General features: G+C 35.7%; 1 protein-coding gene across 3 annotated transcripts in view; it reads left to right on the top strand.

Moving 5' to 3' along the window:
• Positions 1–23,757, top strand: part of eys (EGF-like photoreceptor maintenance factor) — a 176,769-nt gene that overhangs the window by 131,323 nt on the left and 21,689 nt on the right. For all 3 annotated transcript variants that reach the window (XM_081616684.1, XM_017309076.2, XM_008429846.2), the window contains exons 42-43: positions 7,107–7,215; positions 14,464–14,687. In XM_081616684.1, the coding sequence (XP_081472810.1) occupies positions 7,107–7,215; positions 14,464–14,687 (333 nt within the window). The remainder of the gene's footprint in view (positions 1–7,106; positions 7,216–14,463; positions 14,688–23,757) is intronic.

Here is a 23,757-nt window from a genome sequence, read left to right as displayed (position 1 = left end):
AACTTTTAAAGAGAGTCTTTGGCCAAAGATTTTCGCGCCCGAGGGTGGAAATATGTCACCAATCAGTTTACTCATCATGAACTATAAAATGTTTATCTTACACAACTAAAAAATATATGCATGTATTTCAAAATATTTAAAATTTTATTATTTAAATTCAATTTTTTTTTTTTTTTGTCTTAATCAAGGTAATGTGGCAAGTGGTGGGGCGGCGCCCTTGTGCCCTCTATTGGGCAGCCGCCACTGCTAAAGAACTATATGGATATCTTTAGGCAATGTAGGAAACTCGATGCTAGTGGAAAGAAGCTCAACACAACAGCTTTACATTATATTAATTTTCTACATAAATTTTGTGTTTGTGTGTGTTTGGCTTTACTTTGAACAAAAATAGTGTAAAGACACCACCGTTGACAAGAGAAAAAAGAGCACTCTTGAAGTGCCCTGTGCTGTCATATCAATTCACAGAGAGGAGTCTGTGGGGTGGGGGAGGCTGTGTCATTTTTCATTTGGGGAGGACATGTTTGCTGTTGGCTAGCGTTTTGATGTCGGGAAGTTTTCTTTTCTTCAGGGACATTTTGGGGCTATACTGCAAAGATTAAATTTCCAGAGTGGCAGACTCCAAATGCTCCCCTGGTCATTTTGTGAGGCTGCGTCCATTATTTGGTTGAAACCTGTTGTGCCTGACATTCACTGCTAGAGTAATTTTCATTCTTAATACACACAGTTAGGGATCAATGAGGATGATACATAGCTTTCTGCTGGAACACATTTATTCTCTTGTCACATGCGAGTCCCTGGTAGATATGATTATTCAGCCTCCTTTATTTCTCGGCAGTCAAAGGAATGGAGTCTTTTATCTCTTTAAATGAAAAGCCAGGCTGTTATTTACTATATTTCGACTGCGTGATGGAACCACGTCTTTATTAGAAACAGGAGATTTATTAATTTTCTTTTGTATGACCTGCCATATTTGCTTAAAATGCCATATTTTGATACTTCAAAATGGAATTGTGCACATAAACATTGAGCCCTTATTTCTACACAAGTGCATATTTGTGAGTAAGCCAGATTTCTATTATTTCTTCATCTTGCAGTCTGAAGCTCATTAGAAATTTGGAGTTACGGCTCTATAGACCATCTGCTTCTTTTCTCTTGAAGTTTGCTTTGTGTCTTTCGGTGTCAGCTGGTTTGAAGGACTCCACTGCAATTGAAGACAAAGAATAAGTTCAGCTGTGAGCATTAAACTTTTCATGGTCACTTCAGACTTCATGGACTGTGTCAGATTACAAATCAATCTGTTTTTATTTATTAGCTGTAAAACACGATCGAGTATATTATACCCAACAATTTATTTGAATCATCTCATATAGTTTTCATTGAAGTTATCAAGTCATACATTTGTATATTAACCTTTATATCTTATTCGGACAAATAAACTTCTACAAATCAGCAATGTTTACTCTAGTGAACAGATTTTAAAGTGTTAGAGGGATAAATTTTGCTTTGAAAACTTCTCAGTTGCATTCCCTCGATCAAACAAGTTAGTTAAGTTAATTACTGGTAATACCCATATGTTGTAATAATGTGATTAGTTTTCTAACACTAATCTTAATTTTGGATGCCTTAGTAGTTTGGATGGTTTAGTAGTTTCAATGGTAATGTGTATATATATATATATATATATATATATATGACTTGAAATCAATTCAAGTTAACTGAATTGACTTGAATTGATTTAAACTAAAATGAGCTGAAATATAGTGGAATTGATTAAAATTTTAACCAATCCCAAGTGTAGTTTTCTTCAGCATCCAACATAGGAAGACTACATTCATATTATATTTGGAGAGTTTCTGTTGAAGACAGTTTTTTTGTGGGGATCATCATCTTCCTAAAAGGCACCACATGCATCTGCTGAGCCAGAGATCAATCAGCAGAATCTAATATTAGTAAATGATTTATGAAGCAGAAGCAAAGAAACCCTGAAAGTTTTACCTGTTACAGACGACAAGTCAAGTTCCAAAGGCACCAATTATAAAGATTCTTCTGTCATTAGAGTCTCCCTGCATAGTAAAGGCATTTCTTTGCAGACTCCCATTAGGCTTGCAGTAATAGCTTTTTGTTATAAATAACAGCCTCAATCCTTGCCTCAACTCTTATTACCCCTGAAACAGCATGTTCCTACAAGACAGCACAATCATGTTAATTTAAACACCGAGTGATACCAAGCATTTTGTTGACCAGTTTATAAATAGCACGCGCACTTAATTTACCCATGGAATTCGGTTATTTACCGCTTCTGTTCATTGACCATTGAGTAAGTTTTCAATGTAAAAACGCACATGTGGGTGTGAGTGTCGCATAGCAACAGCCGCTGTAAGAGAAGGAAAGCAGACGTGTGCTGTGAGGGGAAAAAACACTGAAAAGACATTTTTAGGACATATCAGGAGTCTGACTTCTTTAAATTAATGCAGCAGAAATCCAGTTTACCAGGTTCAAGTCCGCCCTGTTTCAAAAAACACCTGTTAATCTGTGTAAGCTTGTTCAATAGCAAACTTCTTAATGGAGAGCTGAGCGGGCTCTTTGGTACCCATCAGTCTTCACTGCTTTTCAGTCTGTGAGTTTTATAAGGTATGGGGTAACTTAAATTAAAAGTGAGTAATTTATTAGTACAGAGAAATTAATAAATCTCTCCAAAGATAAACAGTCGTACTCATTTTGTTTTTATACACAAACAGCACATCGTTAGTACACCGTGTTTCAGCTGCTTTAAATTTTCATTAGACTTAATGTCATATTGTGTATTCACTTGATCTTAATATAGAGCATTTTTGTTTTCAAACACACATCAACTCAGCGTGACGCCAGATCAGAGTTAAGGCGTGTTTATCGCCTGCACTGTATTCAGCGCTTTATTGACAAGACCTCCTCTTAAAAGGTTCACTGGAGAGGCAGTCGGCGGCCGTGCCTGCTCACTTGGAGTTTTGTTTTGTGAACCCCCACAATGCCAAGAGCCTTGCTGTGTGCTGTCTAATTGTATTGCCAAAGATATAATGATAGAACACAGGCTGCCCAAATTAATTGAGGCTTGCCGGTCACACCACAAATTATGCAGCAAATGCTGCAGTGCTGCGTGTGAGAGCGCCACTGCACCATAGCCAGAGCAGAGATTACATTCACTAAAAGTGCAGATGTTGATCTGATATGTGGTTGAAAATACTTTGGAAAAAAAATAAATAAATCAACTTTTCCCCCCAAAATTGTTTCCTTTTGATGGTTTGTGCTAGATGGTGTGGAGAATTTCATAAATAATGAATATTAACCATATGAAGGGCGATTTCTGTTTTGTCTTATGTAACTGTTCAGCCTGCTCTGCTATGACTAAAAGCATGGTAACAGGTGGTATTTGTGTTCATCATATATGTATAACATATGAGTCAGGAATTATTAATTTACTCATAAGCATTAAGGGTCTAGTAAGCACTATTAACTTCAAATATAATAATCGCGTATTGGTTAAACGCTAAACTATCTGAATACTACAAATTTCCCCATGTTGTGTTCCATCAAATCATTTTTTAGGAATAAATAATATTTTTTAGAATAATAAACAGCTAAAAAGGTGTCACCAAAGCCCAACAGTCAGAGAAATATGTTGCAAGGGCACCAGTGTGCTCCATGATGTTTTACTGCCATCTGTTGCCAATACTTTCAGATGTTTTATGCAGTAGTAATATTTTAATGATGATTCTTTCCTCATTGCTAATTTTCTGCAAGGGGACTGTGAAGGAGGCACATTTGATTAGAAAGACAAACGTCCACCTCAGGTTTAACAAATACCTTTGCGTAAAGGTGCAGTGCTGAAAATATCGCCTGGTCCCTTAACATTGCAGGTAATATTTCAGAGGTTATGCTCCTGAAAGTTACAGAAATGCTCGTGCCCCGAATTAGTCACACACCCCGAGTCTAAATGAAGATTTTAGAGATGACAAATTGCTTATGATTAGATCATTAGCCAGATGAACAAATGCATAAATGATGATTGAGGAGGTAAAAAAAAAAAAGCTTTCCACCACATTGTGGTTTTGTGTGCCTGGAGAAAATGAAATATTTACATGTCTTTGTTTATCTGAAGCTGGGATATTTTTCCTGTTGATCCTTTGAGACCAAGCAGGGGAATAGAGCAAAGAAAACCCAGTTCCAGATGATTTAATCTCTCCATTAAAAGCCTCTTTCCCCTCTCTTTCTTTCATATATATGGAAGGCATCATCCATTGTGCGTTTTGTACTGTTTGTGATGTTAATGTGAACCCATAAGGAATAGTTTTAGTTGTCTGGCTAAAAGGACTAGAATAGTTATCTATATAAATAACCAAGTTTTCCTTAGAGCCAGACCAATGTAAATTAGCTGAGTGGAGCATTCAGTGTGCTGACGAGAGCTCATCAGGAGACATCACCCTGTTTGCTTAGGCAGAGACTGTTTTTTTTTTTTGGAATATTAGCAGGCACAAAAAAATAATCCCCACTGTGCAAACCACTAAAATATGGCATCAAACATTTTCAGCAACAGACATTTTATAATATTTCTATGATTTTTCATACCCATCTATAGTTCTTTTTGCTCCACAAAGACGTGTACTCATGACATGTATGTGCTCATTTGCACCTTATCCTCTTGCTTTCTGAATTTCAGTGAAGAGGATATACTTTTCTAAAATATCTTTCCGATCTGTTAATGTTATGCTAATGTATGAAGAATGACAGAAGACACAGAGTAGGCACCCTGGGGATAGTAATGTCTCTCTTCTCCCTTTTTTCTGGACATTAGGCTGCCTTTCACGTATTCAATCTTAAACATGTGTGCATGAATATATGTGTGCATGCAGATATGTGTGTACAAAAGAGCTCTTGTGATTTCCATACCTGTAATTAGTCCTACCTGAGGTTGTGTGTGCGGAATTGCCTCAGGGAGGTGTCCTGGAAGGCTGTTTCAAATTAACAGGAGGGCGATTGCCCTTATTGTTTCCATCTGGCTATTAAAATACACATTTGAGGCTTAATCCTCATCAACACTCAGCCAGTCACAAACAGCGGGGTGGTCGATTTTGCAGAATCAAATTAGCAGCTCGGTGACATACAGCGGCTCTCAAAAGTGTACATAACCCTGTGAAAATGTCAAGTTTTTGTGATGTAAAGAAATGAGACCGAGTCAATCCAAACTTTTTTCCATTTTTCTTGTGGCATATCTTGTACCATATAATTCATGAACTAATCTATTTGGGAGAAAATGTTTAAAAGGAAAAAGAAATTGCAATAACCTGGTTGCTGGGAAGAATCTAAATATTTTTTGCCATGACATTTTTGTTCAAATTTAACCCTTTCATGCATAGTGGTCACTACAGTGGACAGCTATCTAAAAGCCATTTTCTTGTGGATTTTTATGTTATAAATGCACACAGACCACTGAAGTGGACACTAAGCACTTTGAGTTGCCTTGTTTCTGAAAATGTGCTATATAAATAAAATTACCTTACCTTACCTAATGCATCATAAAATACACTATCAACTACTGCAAATGCAAGAAATTATTTTTGTTAAATCCAATATGGCCGACAGACAAAAAAAAAAAGCATGCCAACCGACCCGGTCCCTCCTTCTTCTGTAGACAACTCTTGCAGGTAAAAAAAACTATTGTGACATCAGATAACCCCTAAAGAACAATACTACCGATGTATTTTTCAAATAACAAATTAAAAATTTTAGGCTTCAACGTGCAACTTCTAGGCTATTGACCTGAGGTGAATTTGCAGCAGTAGTCAACAAGAAGTTAAAGTTTTGTAATGGTACAGCCAGAATCTAGAATCATAAAGTGCTTCTTCAAACTATCAATTTATGTATATGCACTCTAGTGCAAGCAGGTAATTGTAGTTTTAAATGACACGTTTTTCTCAAATTAAGCTGTTTGTTTTCACTTTAGTTTTACATGATGTCAAATCGATTAGCTGGAGGTTTTGAATTTGTGACTTTATGTAAAGTCACAAAATCCTGGATTTTCAGTAGAGGTGTAAACAGGCTTGAAATCCGCTGTGTCTTTTATCTCACATTTAAGCAGCAGGCACTGCATAAACTTGTAGAATGAAGGTGTCTCGTGTGAATTACTTCCCGGCACATAATCAAGTTTATGTGAACAATGAAGTCCATACGCAGCCTGTCGCTATATAGAGAGCCCATGATTGTATAGCGCCAGCATAAACCAATGATGGATTGAGGAGAGGGAAGTGCTTGACTTTGCCAATGTTGGAGTATGACACAAGTAGACCAGCTACTTAACATTATGGCTACAACATTAATGACTAGTGCAACTGTATATTTCCCCAGAGAGTCCCAGCAGGTCAAATGACAAAATTGTCTTCCTTCTCATTAGGGTTATTGTGCATATATGGTTTTTGCCCTCATTTTTATCATTAATTAATCCTGAGTGGCATAATAAGCTCTTACACCAAGGTTTGCATTTTGCATGTCTTTGTGAGGCTGATTAGTTTATGTATTTATGACTGTTGTAATTATTAGTAAAGTTAATGTAACTCCTGTTTTATTTGGCGTGGCAATGTGTGTCATTCACTGTAGCTTTATCATGTAAATGAACCTGCTAATGACTGCTTATCTCTTTATGTAAATTTCATATTTTTTTCTAAGGAACACAGCGATTTAAAGTATATCGCTGCAGTGCTGAGCAGAAACCTATTTTGGTGCTTCTTTTTTTATTTAAATCTTGCATCCAAACCATCGTCTGTTTTTGTCGTCTCTCCTGGGTTTTGGCTGGTGGGGAGTGATATAAACGCACCATTGCTCCCAAGCCAATCTACCACTGCATAAAAATCCTCATAAAACTGTATGTAATGTATACCTAGTCAGTTTATGGTATATTCTCAATAGTCACATTAGCAGCTCCATTACTGTGACTGCTGTGTCTGTCTCGCCATCAGAATAGTTTCATGCTTTGCTGGATTTATTGTGAGTCGCAGATTTTGCTTGGTTCTACCTTACTTACTAACTCTCTCAATCACCTCATCTCTCTCACTGTTTTTTTTTTTTTTTTTTAACAGATTCAGCCTGCCTGTTGGCAAACAAGGAGGGTCATGTCGGATTGAAATTGCTGCAGATAATGGCTCTGCACGGCATCTTGAGGAACTCGTGTCTCACCCTGTGTCAGAGGTATGCTTACCTGCCTCCAGTCACATCAACCGTTGCCCTTAAAGTCTAGATCTCTCTTTGCCTTTTCTATGAGGTTTATCATAGACTACCGATTGCCATTTATGACTTCCATGCATGATTAAGTAATAGCGATGCAGCAATCAGAGACATTAGGAATGAATTTCCAGTCAATTTCTATAAAACTATCAATGCACTACAGATGTTAGCTTATCTGTTGCTATTTCCTGCTACAAAATTTAAAATATATATTTATAGTATAATTCTCAAAAACAGCTCCAAGTTAATAAGCTGGGTCTCTCAGCTTCACTGAAAATATTAAAAAACAGTAAAATCCTCCCAACAACTGCTGTTTTCTAAAATATATGGATCACTATTATTTTTTTTTGTTTTACATAACTCAAAATGTAAATGTGTACCATATTAAGATTTATTCTACAAGGTCAATTCAAAATGAATAACATCCAAGTAGTGGAGGGGAAAAGCGCAAAAGCTGTAACTGTTGTTATATTGTTAAATCACAAACATTTTTGTAGCCTAACAGACATTGAGTCTCTTCTGTAGCTTCATTAATTAATTATCCACCTTTTTCCTACAGCCAATAATGTTTCCCTTGAATTCTATGGCCTTTCATTCGTACATTAAAACAAAGCAAATACTGTATGTGTTACAGTCTTGCAATACTCACTTCTGCATTTAATGATACTGCATATCAATATTTCAAAAACTATGAAAATGACCTGAAGACATTGACTCTAGCATATTTAGATGGAGAAGGGAGATAAAAATATACTTTAAATCTATATTGATTTGACATTTCCTATGCTTTTATATCACTGGGGGCTTATTCCTTGTGTATTTGACTGCTTGCAATGGGCAATTTTCTATTGTACATTCAGAGCGTGTTCAGAGATATAAGATCAGAATGCCATGCACTGATGAATTATTACTGGACATAACTGTCTTATGTTCTTAAACCTAAAATTATAGTGAGGTGAGGCTTTTTATTGGTCAAATGAAAGGGATTTTCACAGATTGTTTTGAATTCAGAGGCCACAATCATCTTGAATCCTGGTCTGACAATTGAAAACAATCCAATGATTCTAGGAATAATCCTACTTCACTTAAAGTGCATGTTCACTTTACAATTTCAGTTTTATTCAAGGTACTCCTGTCCTAAAATTGCCAAGCTTTGTGGTTACAAGTACTAACTTCACTAAAGACTATTTATTACTCTTTAATAAAGTCATGAAAAAACATCAGGGCAGCATTGCTCTGCTCTACTATGGAGTTTTTTTTTTTTTATTAGCTTTATTTAGCACATTGTGACCTACCTTTTTTTGAATCAGGTGAATTTAAGATGAAGCTAAGTTATCACTGCCTCATTTATCCTACCATGCCTTGTGATGATCAGGAGGTACAAATAAAGCATTGATGTTGGAGAGTAACCTGGGAATATACACTCTCACATATTTGATTAAACAGATGATGCTTACTGGCAGCAGCTGAAACAGCGACTGCATTGTTTTTTTTTGTTGTTGTTGTTTTGTTTTTACTGAACTTTGCCGCCACCTCCATGCCAACGGTGGCTCCGTTCAAACAACTGACCTATTGAACTCAGGACAGCAACACGATGAATTGTTTCTTTGTTGCCCTTATGTTGTCAAAAGCAGCCCAGTAACGGCCAACACTCGTTAAAAGTAGGTGCACCTGTTATGTTTCCACATAGATGATCAAAGTTAGCAGGCATGAAAGCACCATTAAGATAGCTCAGGCTCAATAATCAGATGTGGCTCATTAATTTCATCTATAACTCCTGTATATGTTATTTATAATTTTGTTTTTCTCGTTCAAAGGCACAGAGAGGGACTCAACCTTCCCACCGGCTCAGCATGCCCCCTCCCTCAGCATGATTTATGGTCTTCTAATTTGAGATGCTATGATTTTTTTCACATCCTCTTTCTTTCCTTCCTTTTTTTTTTTAATTTTCCTTAAACTTATAACACATTCATTAATTACAGGACCACTATCTGTGTTGCAATTAGCAGGTAGACTGACAGATGACCTTTGCTTCCTCAGATTACCACAGTGTGTAGATGTGAAGAAGTGACATTGGGTCAAGTACTCAACAAAATGACATTAATGACATATTATTCCAATATATTGATATTAGATTTATAGATTTGTAAAGATTTATTTTAGATATAAATCTAATATCTCTTGGAGTAAATGTATGCATAGAATAGTTATGTTGTCAAAATTACCCTTTCAAACCAGCTAATTTTTTCATCTAATTTTTATTTATATAGTGCAAAATGACTAGCATTCTAGTCATTTTGAGCAATTTCAATTTAATTCAACTGGTTTGCATAATACTAATTGACATTAAATATCATCTCAACTATACAGAATTTAATTTAGTCAAAAGTTGATACAAATCAATCTTCGACATTTCAATACCACAAAAAAAACTTTTCTTAGTGTGGAAATTGTTACTGAGAGAAAAGGACTTAGCTAGTTTTTTTTGTTTTGTTTTGTTTTTTAAGATGGCTAAGGTGTTTTAAAAACAGACGCTTCCAGAAAGGAAAGTGATTTTCCTACAAATTTTCATTTGTGAAAGAGTTACTATTTTTTACTCTACAATATTTAATTTATCAAAGCTGTCATTTATTTAAAAGAATGTACAAAAAATCCTCAATTTGAGGTGTGCCTCATTTATTTGTTTTTATTTTTACAGATGCAGCTGTCTAATATTAATCCAAAAGATTTAGATTTCCAGTGAAGCAGAGACATACAGTTCTACAATATCACAACTCACTTTCTATCTTGTATATCTTATACATTTTTATTTATGCTAAAAGTAGAAATTGTGAGATTTACAAACTCTGAGATCAAGAATCAGCCACACGTTTTCTGATCAGTGCATCTCTACCACAAAAAAAATCTAAGTAGGCCCAGCAGATTGCATTGATGAATTAACTTTGCAGCAAATACTCATCCTGAGATCACATTCACTTCACAGTACAAACAAGTTTAAATTATGCCCAGTTACACTGAAGCTAACTCACTTCAAATTTCTGTAATTCTCCCCATTCAGATTCAAACAGTCCGATTCAGACTGGAGTCATATCCATTTCTAATACAATAGTGATTAATTGTATTGCATTACTTGTTAAAGCTCTTTACAGTATGTCTACAGATGCACTTTAAAAGTACATCCTATTCACAATTTGAAATAAAAGAAGCCCCTTACCTGGTTTTGTTACTAATGCTTATAGAAAGCTTATAGAAAGCTTTCAGAGAACAAGTAGTTTCAAGTGTTTATTCACAAACTTGCTCTACCACTGCCACAGAATCACATGTCTCTTGGCCAGGGCTGCACCACATGAGAAAATAACTCAATGCTAATATTAGTTGTAATATAGAAGCTGTTTTTGTTAACTCTCTATAGCTTTCAGCATCTTTAAAACTATGATATGTATCAGGTCTGGTTATATATAACATATATATTGACCACCAAAAGGCTTCTTACTGTTTATCTGGCATTCAAAGTCTGAATGTATGGCAGTTTTGTGAAAGAATTATGATACTCTTGGTGGTAATAATCTTCACACTGATATTGCTGTCACAATATATTTGCTGTACACTGGGCTGTCTTATCTATGGCTATGTTATTTTATTCAAAAATGGCACGGAACTGTTTACTAACCTGTAAAACTGAATTAATCCAAGTATATAATATACACTGTAACCACAGTTAATAGAATTCCAGTTCACTTGAGAGAGTGAGAGAGCTGTCTTTGAGGTCACTGTTGGAGAAAAATGTATCCCCAAACTGTGTTGTCCCTTTATAGTACTGAAATCAAGATTTTTGCGCCAAGAACATGAAATACCTTGCATGTGAAAGTATCTGCTATATTTCCCAGTACAGAAGATAACTGGTTAGCCATGCAGCATTGTGTCTGTGCAGCCAAAAATGCTACTCTAAAACAAAATTCAAAAATGAGCATATGGCTCTCGTGAACGCAGTCGCCGTTGGTCCACTTACAAAGTCATGAATATTGCATAAGTGAGCATTTCGAATGGACTCGTCTCATAAACATGGTAAACACACTTGAAGGGGCCATGAATTCATTCTGCACCCCACTGTCATTATGCAACTCTAGCAGCTCATTGCTGATTGTATCACACAAATAAAGCTTTGCTCAATGTAAAAGTTTCCCAGCATCGCAGCTTAGTTTATTTGACTCTTAAGCTTTGTTAAAGATACTCTCAGGGCTCCTAGCCAATGTGGTGACAGTACAATAGGTTCTCCCATGAACCCTGTCATCCATGTCCTCTTTATTGGTTTTCAGATAAGCAGCAGTTTTGCCACCAAACGTTTGCATTAAACCAACACCCTCAATGATTATGTGGCCCAACACTTCACTGTCCCTCCACGAAACGACTCCTCTGCAGCTGTCCATCACTTTCGCTCAACCGGCTGCATAAAATAATTGGCATTTTGAAAGCACTATAAATACATAAATACTGACGTGACTGCTCAGATTTTGTGGTGGCAGTTATGAAATTGAACTGTAATATTTGATAGAGAGGTGGATAAAAAAAATGGCGTAGACTTTGAAATAATTCCAAGTCTACGCCTTGCATAATTCTGAGAATGTCTAAATTATGATGGAAAAGAACGTGGAAGTAGAAAGAGTACAAATGTAAATTCATATTTAAGCTTTACTTTGCTGTGCAGATATGCAGTATGTTTTATTATGGAGTGAAAATTGACTGAATTTGTTCTATAATATTTATAACAGGAAGTTTATCCAGTATTGCATTGTGACCAAAAAATTATTTGTTATTGTAGTGTTTGTATTGATCTAGAGAAATAGTTCTTCAATTTTTTCTGATTGGCTTCCGGTTTTTTTTATATTTGTATATATATGTTTAGTCAGTTCAAAGTCTCTTTTTGTACTTCAGAGTATTGAGAGCAAGGTTTACTTTTATGGAGGCACTTAAAATTGACTTATAAATCATTCAAGTATAAACAAAGTATAAGGATTCAGGAGATGAACTAGTATTGCATCTATTCATTATTAAAACTTTGGGATATACACTGACTTGTTTAAATTTCTTCCTGAGGACACTTTATTAATTTTTCTAAAAGAGCACATATTTGTATTCTTTTAGTTGCAGTGCTGTAAAAACTAATTTGCACATTACAGATTTCTTTTCAGATTATATATTATCGTAAAATGGCTTTCTTTTTTCAAGGGAGAAAAAGCTATTCGTAATAACAAAACTCAATGTAAAAAAATTTGTGAAATCTTTATCATTAGCTACAGTTTTGTAGCAATTAGTCCAGTTTCACAAAACAAAAAATCACTTCCATACAACCCATCTTTCAATATTAGATGGCTAAAAAGACATCAGGACAAAAAAAGAAACAAAGTTAGTGACATCTTTCAGTTTTGAAACTGTTATAAAGCACTTTTTAAGGCTTGGGGTCTCTTGGGAAAATCAGCAAAAGTCATTATCCTCCAATGGATAAAACGTGGAACAGTTGTCAGGAAACCAGCCACTACTGGTTGGTTTCCAAGAGAGCTTCAATGCCAACATCCAAGAGGTCACAAAAGAACCCAAAACGGCTTCTAAAGCACCACAGGCCTCACATGCCTCAGTTAACGACACTGTTTGGAATTCAACAGACAGAAAGAGTTTGGGCAAAATCAGCATCCATGGGAGAGTTCAGAGGCGAAAGCCACAGCTAACCAAGCACACACACACAAAAGTATGGCCCACAGGATGTTTGTGAAAATATTAGAGTGTGTGGACTGATGAGATAAAATTTTATTTTCTGGAATATGTAATCTCTTTTACATTTGAAAAAAAAAATGGCAATAAAGCATTTCAGAAATATTTAAACTGATTGTTAAACATGATGGTCTGGGGCAGGTTAGTCACTTGAGCACCTGGGAGACTTGACATAATTTATGGGACCTTGAACTTTGCTTTCTACCACAAAATCCTGAACAGCTTTATTTGTGGGTGCTAAATGTGCGCTAAGAGAGGTTTGCATGCCCTCGTTGTTAAACTGGATGCAAAGAGAGAACTGGTGGTTATTTATAGTGGCCAATAAACAAAACAAAAAAATACATAAATCAGTAAAGAAGTTTCAGTGTGTTTTTACCTCAGAATTAACTAAAAGAGAACTTTATTTCAAGACTTTTAAAAACAGCAGCATTATCTATAGATTTAGAAATACCATTCCAACATGAATTATTAATTCAGATAATATTATTAGTATTTTTTAAAAAACAAAAAAACGCCTCGTCGGGTTTGGACCTAAAGTTCTCTAATTCTTTAATTCCCTACACAATCTTTATTCCTGTGGCTTTTATGCCACAAGAACAAACATTTATGCAACATCAGCATTGAGTGTCCTGTCAAAAGACACAAACTTCTTAAAAATCTGAATTGTTTCAAACATATAGTAAAAGCAGGCTTAATAATTATATTTTGGTTTAGTTCTGTTTTATTTAGCATGGACAGACATATCTTTTAAAAAATAAAATAAATAAATAAATATGACCTGAACCCTCACTGAGAATAAAACATTTTTAACTGAACTCCAGCAGGATTATTTCCCCAAATTATGTAGCTCCGTTTTGGCAGCAGAATTAATTTCACTCATTAAGCAAAAGGTTATGGTAGAATAAGCTGTGAGTTCCTGGAATTTATCACAATTAATTCTATTTAAATGTCACATGAAAGTTAGCAAGTAATGCTTTTGTTTTTATTTCTCTCTCTCTCTAGACATATACAGTTGTGAAACTCCTTTACTGCTTTTTAACTGAAAAATACTGATCTAAACATTTAACAACAAGTCAAAAAATACCCTGGAAAATCCAAATCCTCTGCTTACAGAGGATGAGAGACTGCTTTACATGCTAACTTAAAGAACTTAAAATGCTTACAGGATGGATTTACGGATTCAAAATTATAATTCTGTGGCGATAGGTTCAGAAAGTGAATTTAGTTAACAGTATTGTGATTATTTTCCACATTATATTAGAGTTGAATCTAGCAGTAGGTTCTAGATGTCATCTTGCACATTCATGTTAATATAAATCAATCTCATTTTAATGTTAAATTGATTATGTTATGTACTGTTGTATCCAAACTGTTCCTAACTTCAGAGACTGATTTATTTAAGGATAAATCAGCGCTCTGACTTGTTTTTTTTTTTTTTTTTTGCAGAGATCCTTTGGACCTATATTTCTTGGGGATGTTTCATCCCTCTGGGAGCTTCATGATGAGAGAGGAAAAGAAAAGAGGAGATTCATTGGCTGCATCAAGGAATTCCAGGTCAACTCAAAGGAGATTGACCTGGTGGGTGAAGCAGTGAAGGGGAGGAACATCAAGAACTGTGACCCGCCTGTCTGCCAACACCTTCCCTGCCGCAACGGAGGAACATGTGTCAGGTACAGTACCAGGTCACCTTTTAGCCCAAACAGATTATTTAAGGCGCTGGAATGTAAAAACCAACACGAACGTGAGACAGTGTCCCTGAAAATTCATTTCTACATGATAACGCGTGCTGCAGAAAAATGAATCTAGGAATAGGGACCGCCTGTGACTGATTGCACCTTATTTACAATATTCACCTGCACCAGACAAAGTGGTAAGAAATGATGTTGCTGCATGACCTGATGTTTTCTTTTTTCTCACTGTATAATCGCTACGACACAGGATCGGCAGAGGTAGTTTGTTTTGTGGGAACCAACACTTTGTAGCAGTAACCAGATTTTTTTTTTCCCCCCCGCCTTTTAAGAACATGAACGGTTATGGTCACACATTAAGCGCGCTGCCAGGTATGGAAATGAGAGTTTCGCTGTTTCCTTCCCTACTATTTTTTTTATACAAACATGTTCTGTTGTCAAGCTCTGGTGTTCCTTTATCTTGATGATGTTTTTGGTTTCTAATTGACATCTGATGCTTTCACTGACGCACAGAGTAGTTATGGTTAAACTACATATAGGTGAATTCTGTTTACTAGTGGGGTACATTTTGAAGAAAGAAGTGTATCTAGAAGTATTAGATTTAGGGGGGCAAGATACAAAATGCATACCCCGCATCCAAAATTGTTGATAATCCCACACAATTTTTCTTCCATTTTACAATTATGCACTCCTCTGTGTTTATCAAATCAAATCTTAATTAAATATGTTGAAATTAGCCATTTTGATGCAATAAAATCCAGAGTAAAAAAGTTTCAAGGACTCTGAATTTTTTTGCAGATACAGTATGTTTGTTGGCTGTTTTCTCTTAGGTTAAGATGGGGCTGTCTTTGTCTGAGGGACAATATGAAGTGTCCTTCACACTTTATCAAGCTTTTGCCTGGTTCATTTCAGTATGGCTGTCACTGCTGTGTCTCAACTGAACCAAAGCTTGTCCTCAGATTACTTCATTACTCGATAAATAAATATAAATTCACAATTAAACGATTTATAAATTTTTCTATTTGCTGTTAAATATTTTATTTGGGAACATGATGCAGCCTGCATCATGCATAGAAATTGGGTGGGAGGGTCTTACATAACCATTAGCAGTGAATGAAGCTAACGTGAACTTATGTGTTTTCTGCCTTCTGTCTCAATGCTCACAGGCATATTCACTTCAACTGCATAAGCTTTTCTAATTCTTCATGGAGCCATGAACTGCAACAAAATTATGTGCAGGCTCTGTTTTTCAAAACATAGTCTACAACACAATTCTGAAAGAATCGTCACATATTACATTACATCAAGTTTAACATTGAGCTGTATGGCATTTCTGAGACCAGAGATTTGCCTTTATGTCTTTCAGTTTTATTGTTTTGTTTCATTGTACCTGTAAAAGTGTCATAATAGGCTAAAATATACCGTTGCAGACCTTTTTATGCATAAACAGAGTTATTGCTGGTTATTCCATGACAATAAAAGAATACTTCTAGCTCTTAGAGACAAATATCATTTTATGTTCTCTGTATGAAATTAGTTGCACCACCTGACAAAAATGACAAAATCGGAGCTTTCACCTGCAATCTTAACTGTATCAAAACCATTTGCGTCCATGAATTTGTCACAGTCAGTGTTTGACACGTTCCTTTTACATGCTACTATTATGATAATGTTGGGGTGCGGTTGTTGAAATGACACAGCAATTCTGTCATCCATAATTTTATGTCTCATCAAAGATTTCCGGAATGGAAAATAAAGAAAACTATGAAAACGTCTAACTTTTGAATGTGCTGCAATCCTAAAAGCAACTATGTTTTTGTAAAGCACTTTCTTTTTCCAATCATTTATTTAGTCAACAAGCAGAAGAACAATTCCCTTACATCTTTTTTATCTCCAATAGTCGGCCTAATCAGTCTGCCATCACTCTCCACTTTCCAGCAATTTGGCTCGTCTTTTTAAGTACGCATTAACTGCGCATGATGCCCTTTCACCTTTGGTAATCTAGGAAATAGCCACTCTAAATGTCTCCTTCATTGTGTTGTGACACTATCAATTAACAGTTGCATTTATTAAACAGGAAATGAGAAAGGGCGCCATGAATATTGGAATATGAATAGCTTTAAGAATCCCAATTAAGAGCCAGTGGTCACATTGGCTTGTCATGTGGGACAGTGTGAGCATTGCAATTATCTGCATGATGAATATGCGTTACTGCAGTATCCTTTTGAATCACATTGTACCGGGGTCATCGGGAGTTCGCGCAGCTCTGCTCATTGTATTGGTATCCCTAGATTGCACTGTCACAACATAATAGGATGAATGGGGATTTTTATCAAGGGTTCAGTTTTGGCTATTTTGGTTCCATCCTCTTTTCATGTGGCTGCATGTTTATTAAACCGCGTCGGGATATAAATTGAAAACTAAGAGGGTAGTGACTTGTAGTTGCTCGGTGACACAATACATGTATGGGTGAAATCTTTGTGGAAAAAAAAACAGGTGATTGGAACCTGAATACTTTTGGCCCCCTTATTTTCTAGTTGTGATGTTTGACGTCTGTGTCGCTTATGCACCTCAGGTACAGGCCACAGAAACAGACGCACATTATTCAGCAGGTGAAAATTGTTTCCGAGAAGTGCTCACACACGTGCAATAAGCGCCACTCTGTAACAAAAACTGTCAAAAAAAAGTCAAAAGATATTAAACCACCTGAGGAAAATATGAACACCTGTTCAATCAAACATGATAAAAACCAAAATCTGTGGTCTAAGAGATCCAAAAACTTATACAACTGCTCCATTCTTTCCATGTACAAATGTACTTATGATCAGTGTGGTGCAGCTTGCACCTGCATCCTTTGCTCCCTGACTGTGAGTTCCTTGCTGGGGTTCTAATGCTAATGGCATCCCCTTGTGCTTCTTTCTGAGCAGTTATTGGAAATTTTGTGGAAGCAGGTGGCAACATCCTGCTGAGAGTATGTCTTTAAGACACCTGAAGACAGAAGAGAGATTAGGAATACACTTAAAGACCCATGCCATATTTTATTTCATAACACTAGTTCTTTTGTCTTTATGTCTTGTATATGTTTTTTTAATTGTTTGTGTACAGTTTATTTGCAGGGAAATCTTTTTACATGTCTGCTTTACTGTTATTTTTGTTTCAAGTGAGATGTAATAATACAATTTGTATGCTTAAAGTGTGGTCTTTAAACAGAGTAAGGGTAGCTCTACCATATTATAAATTATTATATGAAATATAAATTAAAAGTCTATGCTAATTGTTAAATTGGAGCTGGTAGGACTGGTACATTTTAAGTTAGTATCTTTTTCATAAGTACTAAGTGGAATTATTCTTCCTAAAACGCAGGTGAATTCTAATAAATAGTTTCACTGAAATAGTTTCATTGATTTCAGTAGATCAAAAACATTGAAAACATAAATTTTATTCTAAATTTTAAGACTTTATTTCTGTTCATTTTTTAATAAATAATTTAATTTATGACTCACAACACGGAAAAATTGTGTCTGACAAAAACTATTTGTCAGAAAATAAGATTCTTACATAAGAGCCATTAAAAGGGGATTTTAATACAGAAATGTTTGTTCTTGATAATATTATATCCCTTTTAATGATGGATTACACTACTGACTTCACAGTTGTTCAGTTTGCAGGGTAAACCACAAAATGTCTATAATAAAAGAAGCTGGCTTGTCAGAGGGCTGAGTTCAAGTATATAACTAGAGGGTTGAATGCAAGGAAAAACAGTCATTAAAAAATACTTAAGCAGCAGGGATAATTGCAGTCTAGAGAGGGTTGCAAAGCCATAATTTATGGGAGATTCACATTGACAACAGTTTAAGTTTGTTGATCAGGAGCCACTAGTAATTCAGGACATGGGCTGCAACTCATTTTGTTAGATGATTTATGATCTAGGTATAATGCCTGAAGTCTCACAATTTGATTTAATTCACATAAGAAATCTGGAAACTGATCTAGAAGTTAAGAGTAAAAGCCTACACCTATTATTATCTTACTTATTTTGATACACTTATATGTGTTTAAAAGTGTGTTTGTAGAGTGTATCTTGTCATAAAATGGAAAAACATCACATCTGAAAAGGTTTTATTATTTCAACCAGAAAATTTCTAATTTTGTATTGAAAAATTCTCCTTTAATCCTCCATAAACACAATGTCACTTAGGGTTTGATAATCGTAACAAAGAACATCAATCTAGTTTTATGATAGTTTTAGATATTATTATTCAACAGTAGGTCAATAACTATGTCAAGAAACACTTTTTGTCACAGCATAAGACAAACATCCTGTGAAACTGAGAACGGAGCAACTCATTCCATTTTACAACATTCACGGTTTTAAAATTTTGGGGGGAAATTCTTTTAAAACACGTGATATTTATATTATTTTTCAAGATTATTATTTTCAAAATTACATGGGCACTGATGATTAAAATTCAAGCAAGTTAAATGCAAATAAGGAGATATAAAGTCATGTGTTTTATCTCATGAAAAAAATAATAAATTCACAAAAACGTTGCTTTAGATAAAAAAGCAAGTACAACACACATTTCTACACACAGTCTTGGGAAAAACTCCACAATCCAACATTGGTTCATATTTCATAATTTGATGCACTGCCGTAACCAAGACAACATTTTTGTTAATAGTTGTTGCTTTGCTTGCTTTACAAAAATAACTGCCTTGTTTTTTTTTTTTAATCAAGCTTCACAGAGGTTATTCTAAGGCCAAACTTGAATCGAGAATTTTAAATGTTTAAATGGTTTCTCACTAACCAGTTGGGTGAAAAACTTGCCAGAAAATGAGTAGCAGTTTTTTTATTCAGCCAAACAAGTTTTTGTATTTAATTAGTTGCTTTTTCTGAGGAAATTAACACAGAAACAGCAAGCGGAGCTCTGAAAAAAAAAGGAATTGTGGTCGAAGATGCACCTGAGATGTGAATTAATCTTCTTTGTAGTTTTTCAAATGGCCTTGTTGATCAAAGATTATTTCAAAGCAAATGCTTTTATATGCAGGTAGCGGTTTAGTTGCAAGTAAATCCTGAAGATTGACTGGCAGCTAAACCATTTTGCTTGGTTTTGACTAATCTTTGTATTTTGATAATTTTACAGGTATGGACAGATTTGCTTGCTCATTTGGGGTTTATGGTGTGGTATAAGACCTTTTTTTTTCTGAAGAGTTTTGTGGTGTTAGTGGTGTTTATTCATTAACAGCTGGGCAGGAAGAAGGGCAGAGAGAGAAGGCAGATACATGCAATAAGTGGTCAATGGCTGGAAATTGAACCAGGGACAACTGTGTTAAAGACTAATCTTAATTTGCCCTCTTTAATTCCACATACAGTGATAAAGACATATGCCACTGATATGAATAAATGTGCCCAATTTTGTTTAATGTGTGAGCAAATCATGTTTTAGAAGAACATAGCGATCAATAAAAAGAGACTTTGGACGCACAAGGATAGTTTCTTTGTAATGGAATGAATGCTATTTTAGGCTTTTTAAAGGTTAAAATAGAAAAAACAATGGATTTTGTTTAATAAAGAAATGAATATCCACATTGTGGTCTTGTTGTGTAGAAAATGTTTCCCAGTTTATCCCTGTGAATTAGTCAGCAGTAAAAGTTGTTAACCTTCTCTTGTCATGAGAATAAGGATTTGTTTCAAGGGATCATTTTTATTGGTGGGGTTGTTTGGAGTAGAGAATCACTGAGGCTTTGTGAAAGGAAAAGCAAGAATCAATGCTCAGAGCATGGCCATTGGAACATGAGAATTTCCATAATTTCAAAAAGCTCAAACTTTAATGGTGGTGCAAAATTTCAAGCTAATGCTATTAGATTTGTACATTATTCTGCAATGAATTCTCTGTGTCTTTCAGTATGTTCCTTTGTTTATTCCAACATGTAAATGGTGAATCACGTTGTCATAGCTTAATTAGTGCAAATCATCAGAACGACATATTTACAAGAATGATTTGCTCACAATAATTTTATATTTTTTGGCCGTTTCAAGCACCATTTTTTTTCTTGTCAAAAAAAAAAGTCTTGTGGCCCTGAAAATGCCCTTCGGTGCAATGCAGAAACCAAATAATGAGTTATTATATTTTTAATTAATTTAGAACACAGAGAAACCCTTAAAAAGTTAATCCTTTTGATTTAAAAATGCCCATTTTCTGTCTTATTCTGTTTACAAATTAGCAAAAATGAATTGAATTTCACATTTAGAAACACACAAATTGGTGTAGAGGTAAAGTGGGCACCCCATATACGGAGGTAAGGAGTTCTTCATGCAGCCATCCAGGGTTCGATTCCCAACCCCGGAAACTTGGCTTCCCCGCTTTTCTCTCTGGCCGTTTCCTCTCTGTTATTGCAAATAAATATTGCTAGTGCCACAAAAGCTTAGGTAGATAGACTGCAATGGGTTGTTTACAAACTATTTTCTGTTCCGTAATACTTATCATTACCTAACCTTAAACCAGAATGTTCGAGGGAACTTCTGTGCACATTCGAACATAAAAATGTCATATAAATCAAGATGAAAAAGGCAAGGCAAGTAAATCAGTTGGAAGAAAAATTGGAATGAAAGAAGTTGTTTATCAGCTAGAAACAATGATGGCAAAATGATGGACATGAATTACTACTATGCGCAGCGTTGTGTGCAGTTATGGGTCAAACAGTGAACAGACCTCCTGGCCTGTATTTCCAAACAGCTTGTCAGTCACTCTCTCACACTCCCTTGACAGTCAAGCAAGTCATGCCCTCAGAAATGTTTCTCTTTGAGGCCTGCTATTATTACTGATTATTTTCAGCAGGACCACTGGCGCACTGATCAGAAGGATTGAATTTAACTACAGACAGCATTGGCATGATTATATCTCGGTGAAAAATAATTAACTGGGAGCCAGAGATATTTTGAAACCAGCAAGCGGTGATCCACTGGAGCTGCATACCAACATCATTTTTTTATTTATTTATTTCTGCAGCTTTTAACAAAGCCAAAAAAAATCAACCTTATTAGTCATGGAGTTTGTCAATTTGAACATTTTTTCTGTTGAAACCTTAGAAAACATAGAATGTTCTACAAATGTCTCATTCCCTCTGCTAGTAGCATACTAGTCCTTGAATCAACAGAGAGCTTTGCATTCCACTGCATTGGATCTTACAGTGTGTACCTGATTGCAATGCTGAAAGACGGTGGCAGCATTTTGCTACTGGGATGGTTTATTTAAGTAGGCACAAGAAAGTTGGTCAGAGTTTATGGAGTTTAAACATAGAGGTAAATACGGAACAATGATTAAACTGAACCTGCTAAAGATCTGAAGCTGGGGCGCAGGCCGAGATAACAGCAGGATGACAACTCTAATCAATAGCTAGAGATACAGTGGAATGGTGCAGGTCAAAGGTTATTCATGTGTTAGAATCTTCCAGTTATATTCCAGGCTTAAGCAAAATGAGAGTGTATGGCAAGACTTGAAATGTTCAGAATGCTCTCTTGAAATGTTCAGAATGCTCTCCATCCAGTCTGACTGGGTTTGCTGTTTGCAAAGAAGAATTTCAATCTCCAGATGTTCGCAGTTGGTAAAGACATACAGTTGCACTTCAGGGATCCAAATTAAGTTGTGCTGGTGTATCGCATCAAACGCCAAATAAAATACATAAAAATTTGTGATGGCAACTTGGCAAAATGTGAAAAGGTTCAGGGCTTTCAGCACCTTTACAGAGCACTGTACAGAGTTTGAAGCAGGTGTTGGTCTTAATGTATGTGTTTTCTCAGGTGGAACGTCTGTGCAGTAGAGCGAGGACTGTCTCTGGCCCAATGACCTCACACCTTTGAGTCTTTGTGTTCAACATCCAACATGCAGCAGCTGTGCAATGAACATTAAAACCTGAAACTAAAAAGAGCAAATAAGCATTATTTATTATCCTTTATTTTTATCTATTAACCTAACAGAAGTTCTTCTTTTAAACTCCATTTCTTACGAGCTTTTCTACCTCTATTTTTTTTTTCTTTTTAGCCAAGAGCCTGGATATATGAAATACACAGATTTTTTACATCGCTAAACTCTGGCTTGAATATACTTGAAGAAATTCAAGTTGTTTTTTTTTTTCCAGAGGGCAGAACTGTAGAAATGTTGCCTGATCCCTCGAGAAAAGTTCCCTTGGTGCTTTATTCCTCCTTTCTATACGGATTTTATTTCAAGTTATCATCTTTGTGTGCATTTCTATGGCAGCATATTTGAAAGGAGTGCAACAGAGACTTAGCAGACATCACCCTGATTTACCACCCAGGCAAATGTTTGAAAGAGAGCCTGGAAGAGGTCAGGGAGATATCGAACAACCTTCTGCTCAAACAGGAGGCTGAATATGTCAAATGTGTGCTGTGTGTAAATTGCACCTCGGCCCTTTTGCCTTTATCAAAATTTAAATTGCAAATAATTGACTGAGAGACTAGTTACCTTTCACTCAATCCACTCACTTATCCTCCACTCTTCAGGCGCTAAAGTATCTTTTGTATAGCTGTGTCCAATTGGCTCCTCGCAGTGTTGGAAAGCGAATGGCATTTCAGCACCAAAGCAATTCTCCTCTATAAATAATATCAACTCCATCCGGTGGCCGTTTTTTTATTCTCAAAAAAGTATAAAAGCTTTTCATCACAACAACTGAAGACTTCCATGGTAGCGGAACTATTGTGAGAGATCTCTTTTGCTTACCAGCATGCACTTGAAAATGACTGCCCTGTGAATAACTTACAAGTATGAAATCTGAGAAAATCTGAGCACAGCGTTCCGTCTGCAGTAGCAATGGTATCATACGCAAACTGCTCCATTATTCATCATTTTATCTGGTACTTATTAGATTAAAAATGTATATCTTCAAAATTCATTCAGCCTCTGTGCAGTGCCGTTCTCGTTTTGAATGGTCTAAGACGTGTCGCGTAACGGCTTTTATGCATTTGTGATTAAAATATTCAAATTAGTCTGCAAGCTACAGTTTTGATACCACAATTATGTAATCAAAGTGATTG

This window comes from Poecilia reticulata, chromosome 15 (genome assembly GCF_904066995.2).
Source record: "Poecilia reticulata chromosome 15, P_reticulata-male-v2, whole genome shotgun sequence".
NCBI lineage: Eukaryota > Metazoa > Chordata > Actinopteri > Cyprinodontiformes > Poeciliidae > Poecilia > Poecilia reticulata.
This window is presented reverse-complemented; position numbering and strand designations above follow the sequence as displayed.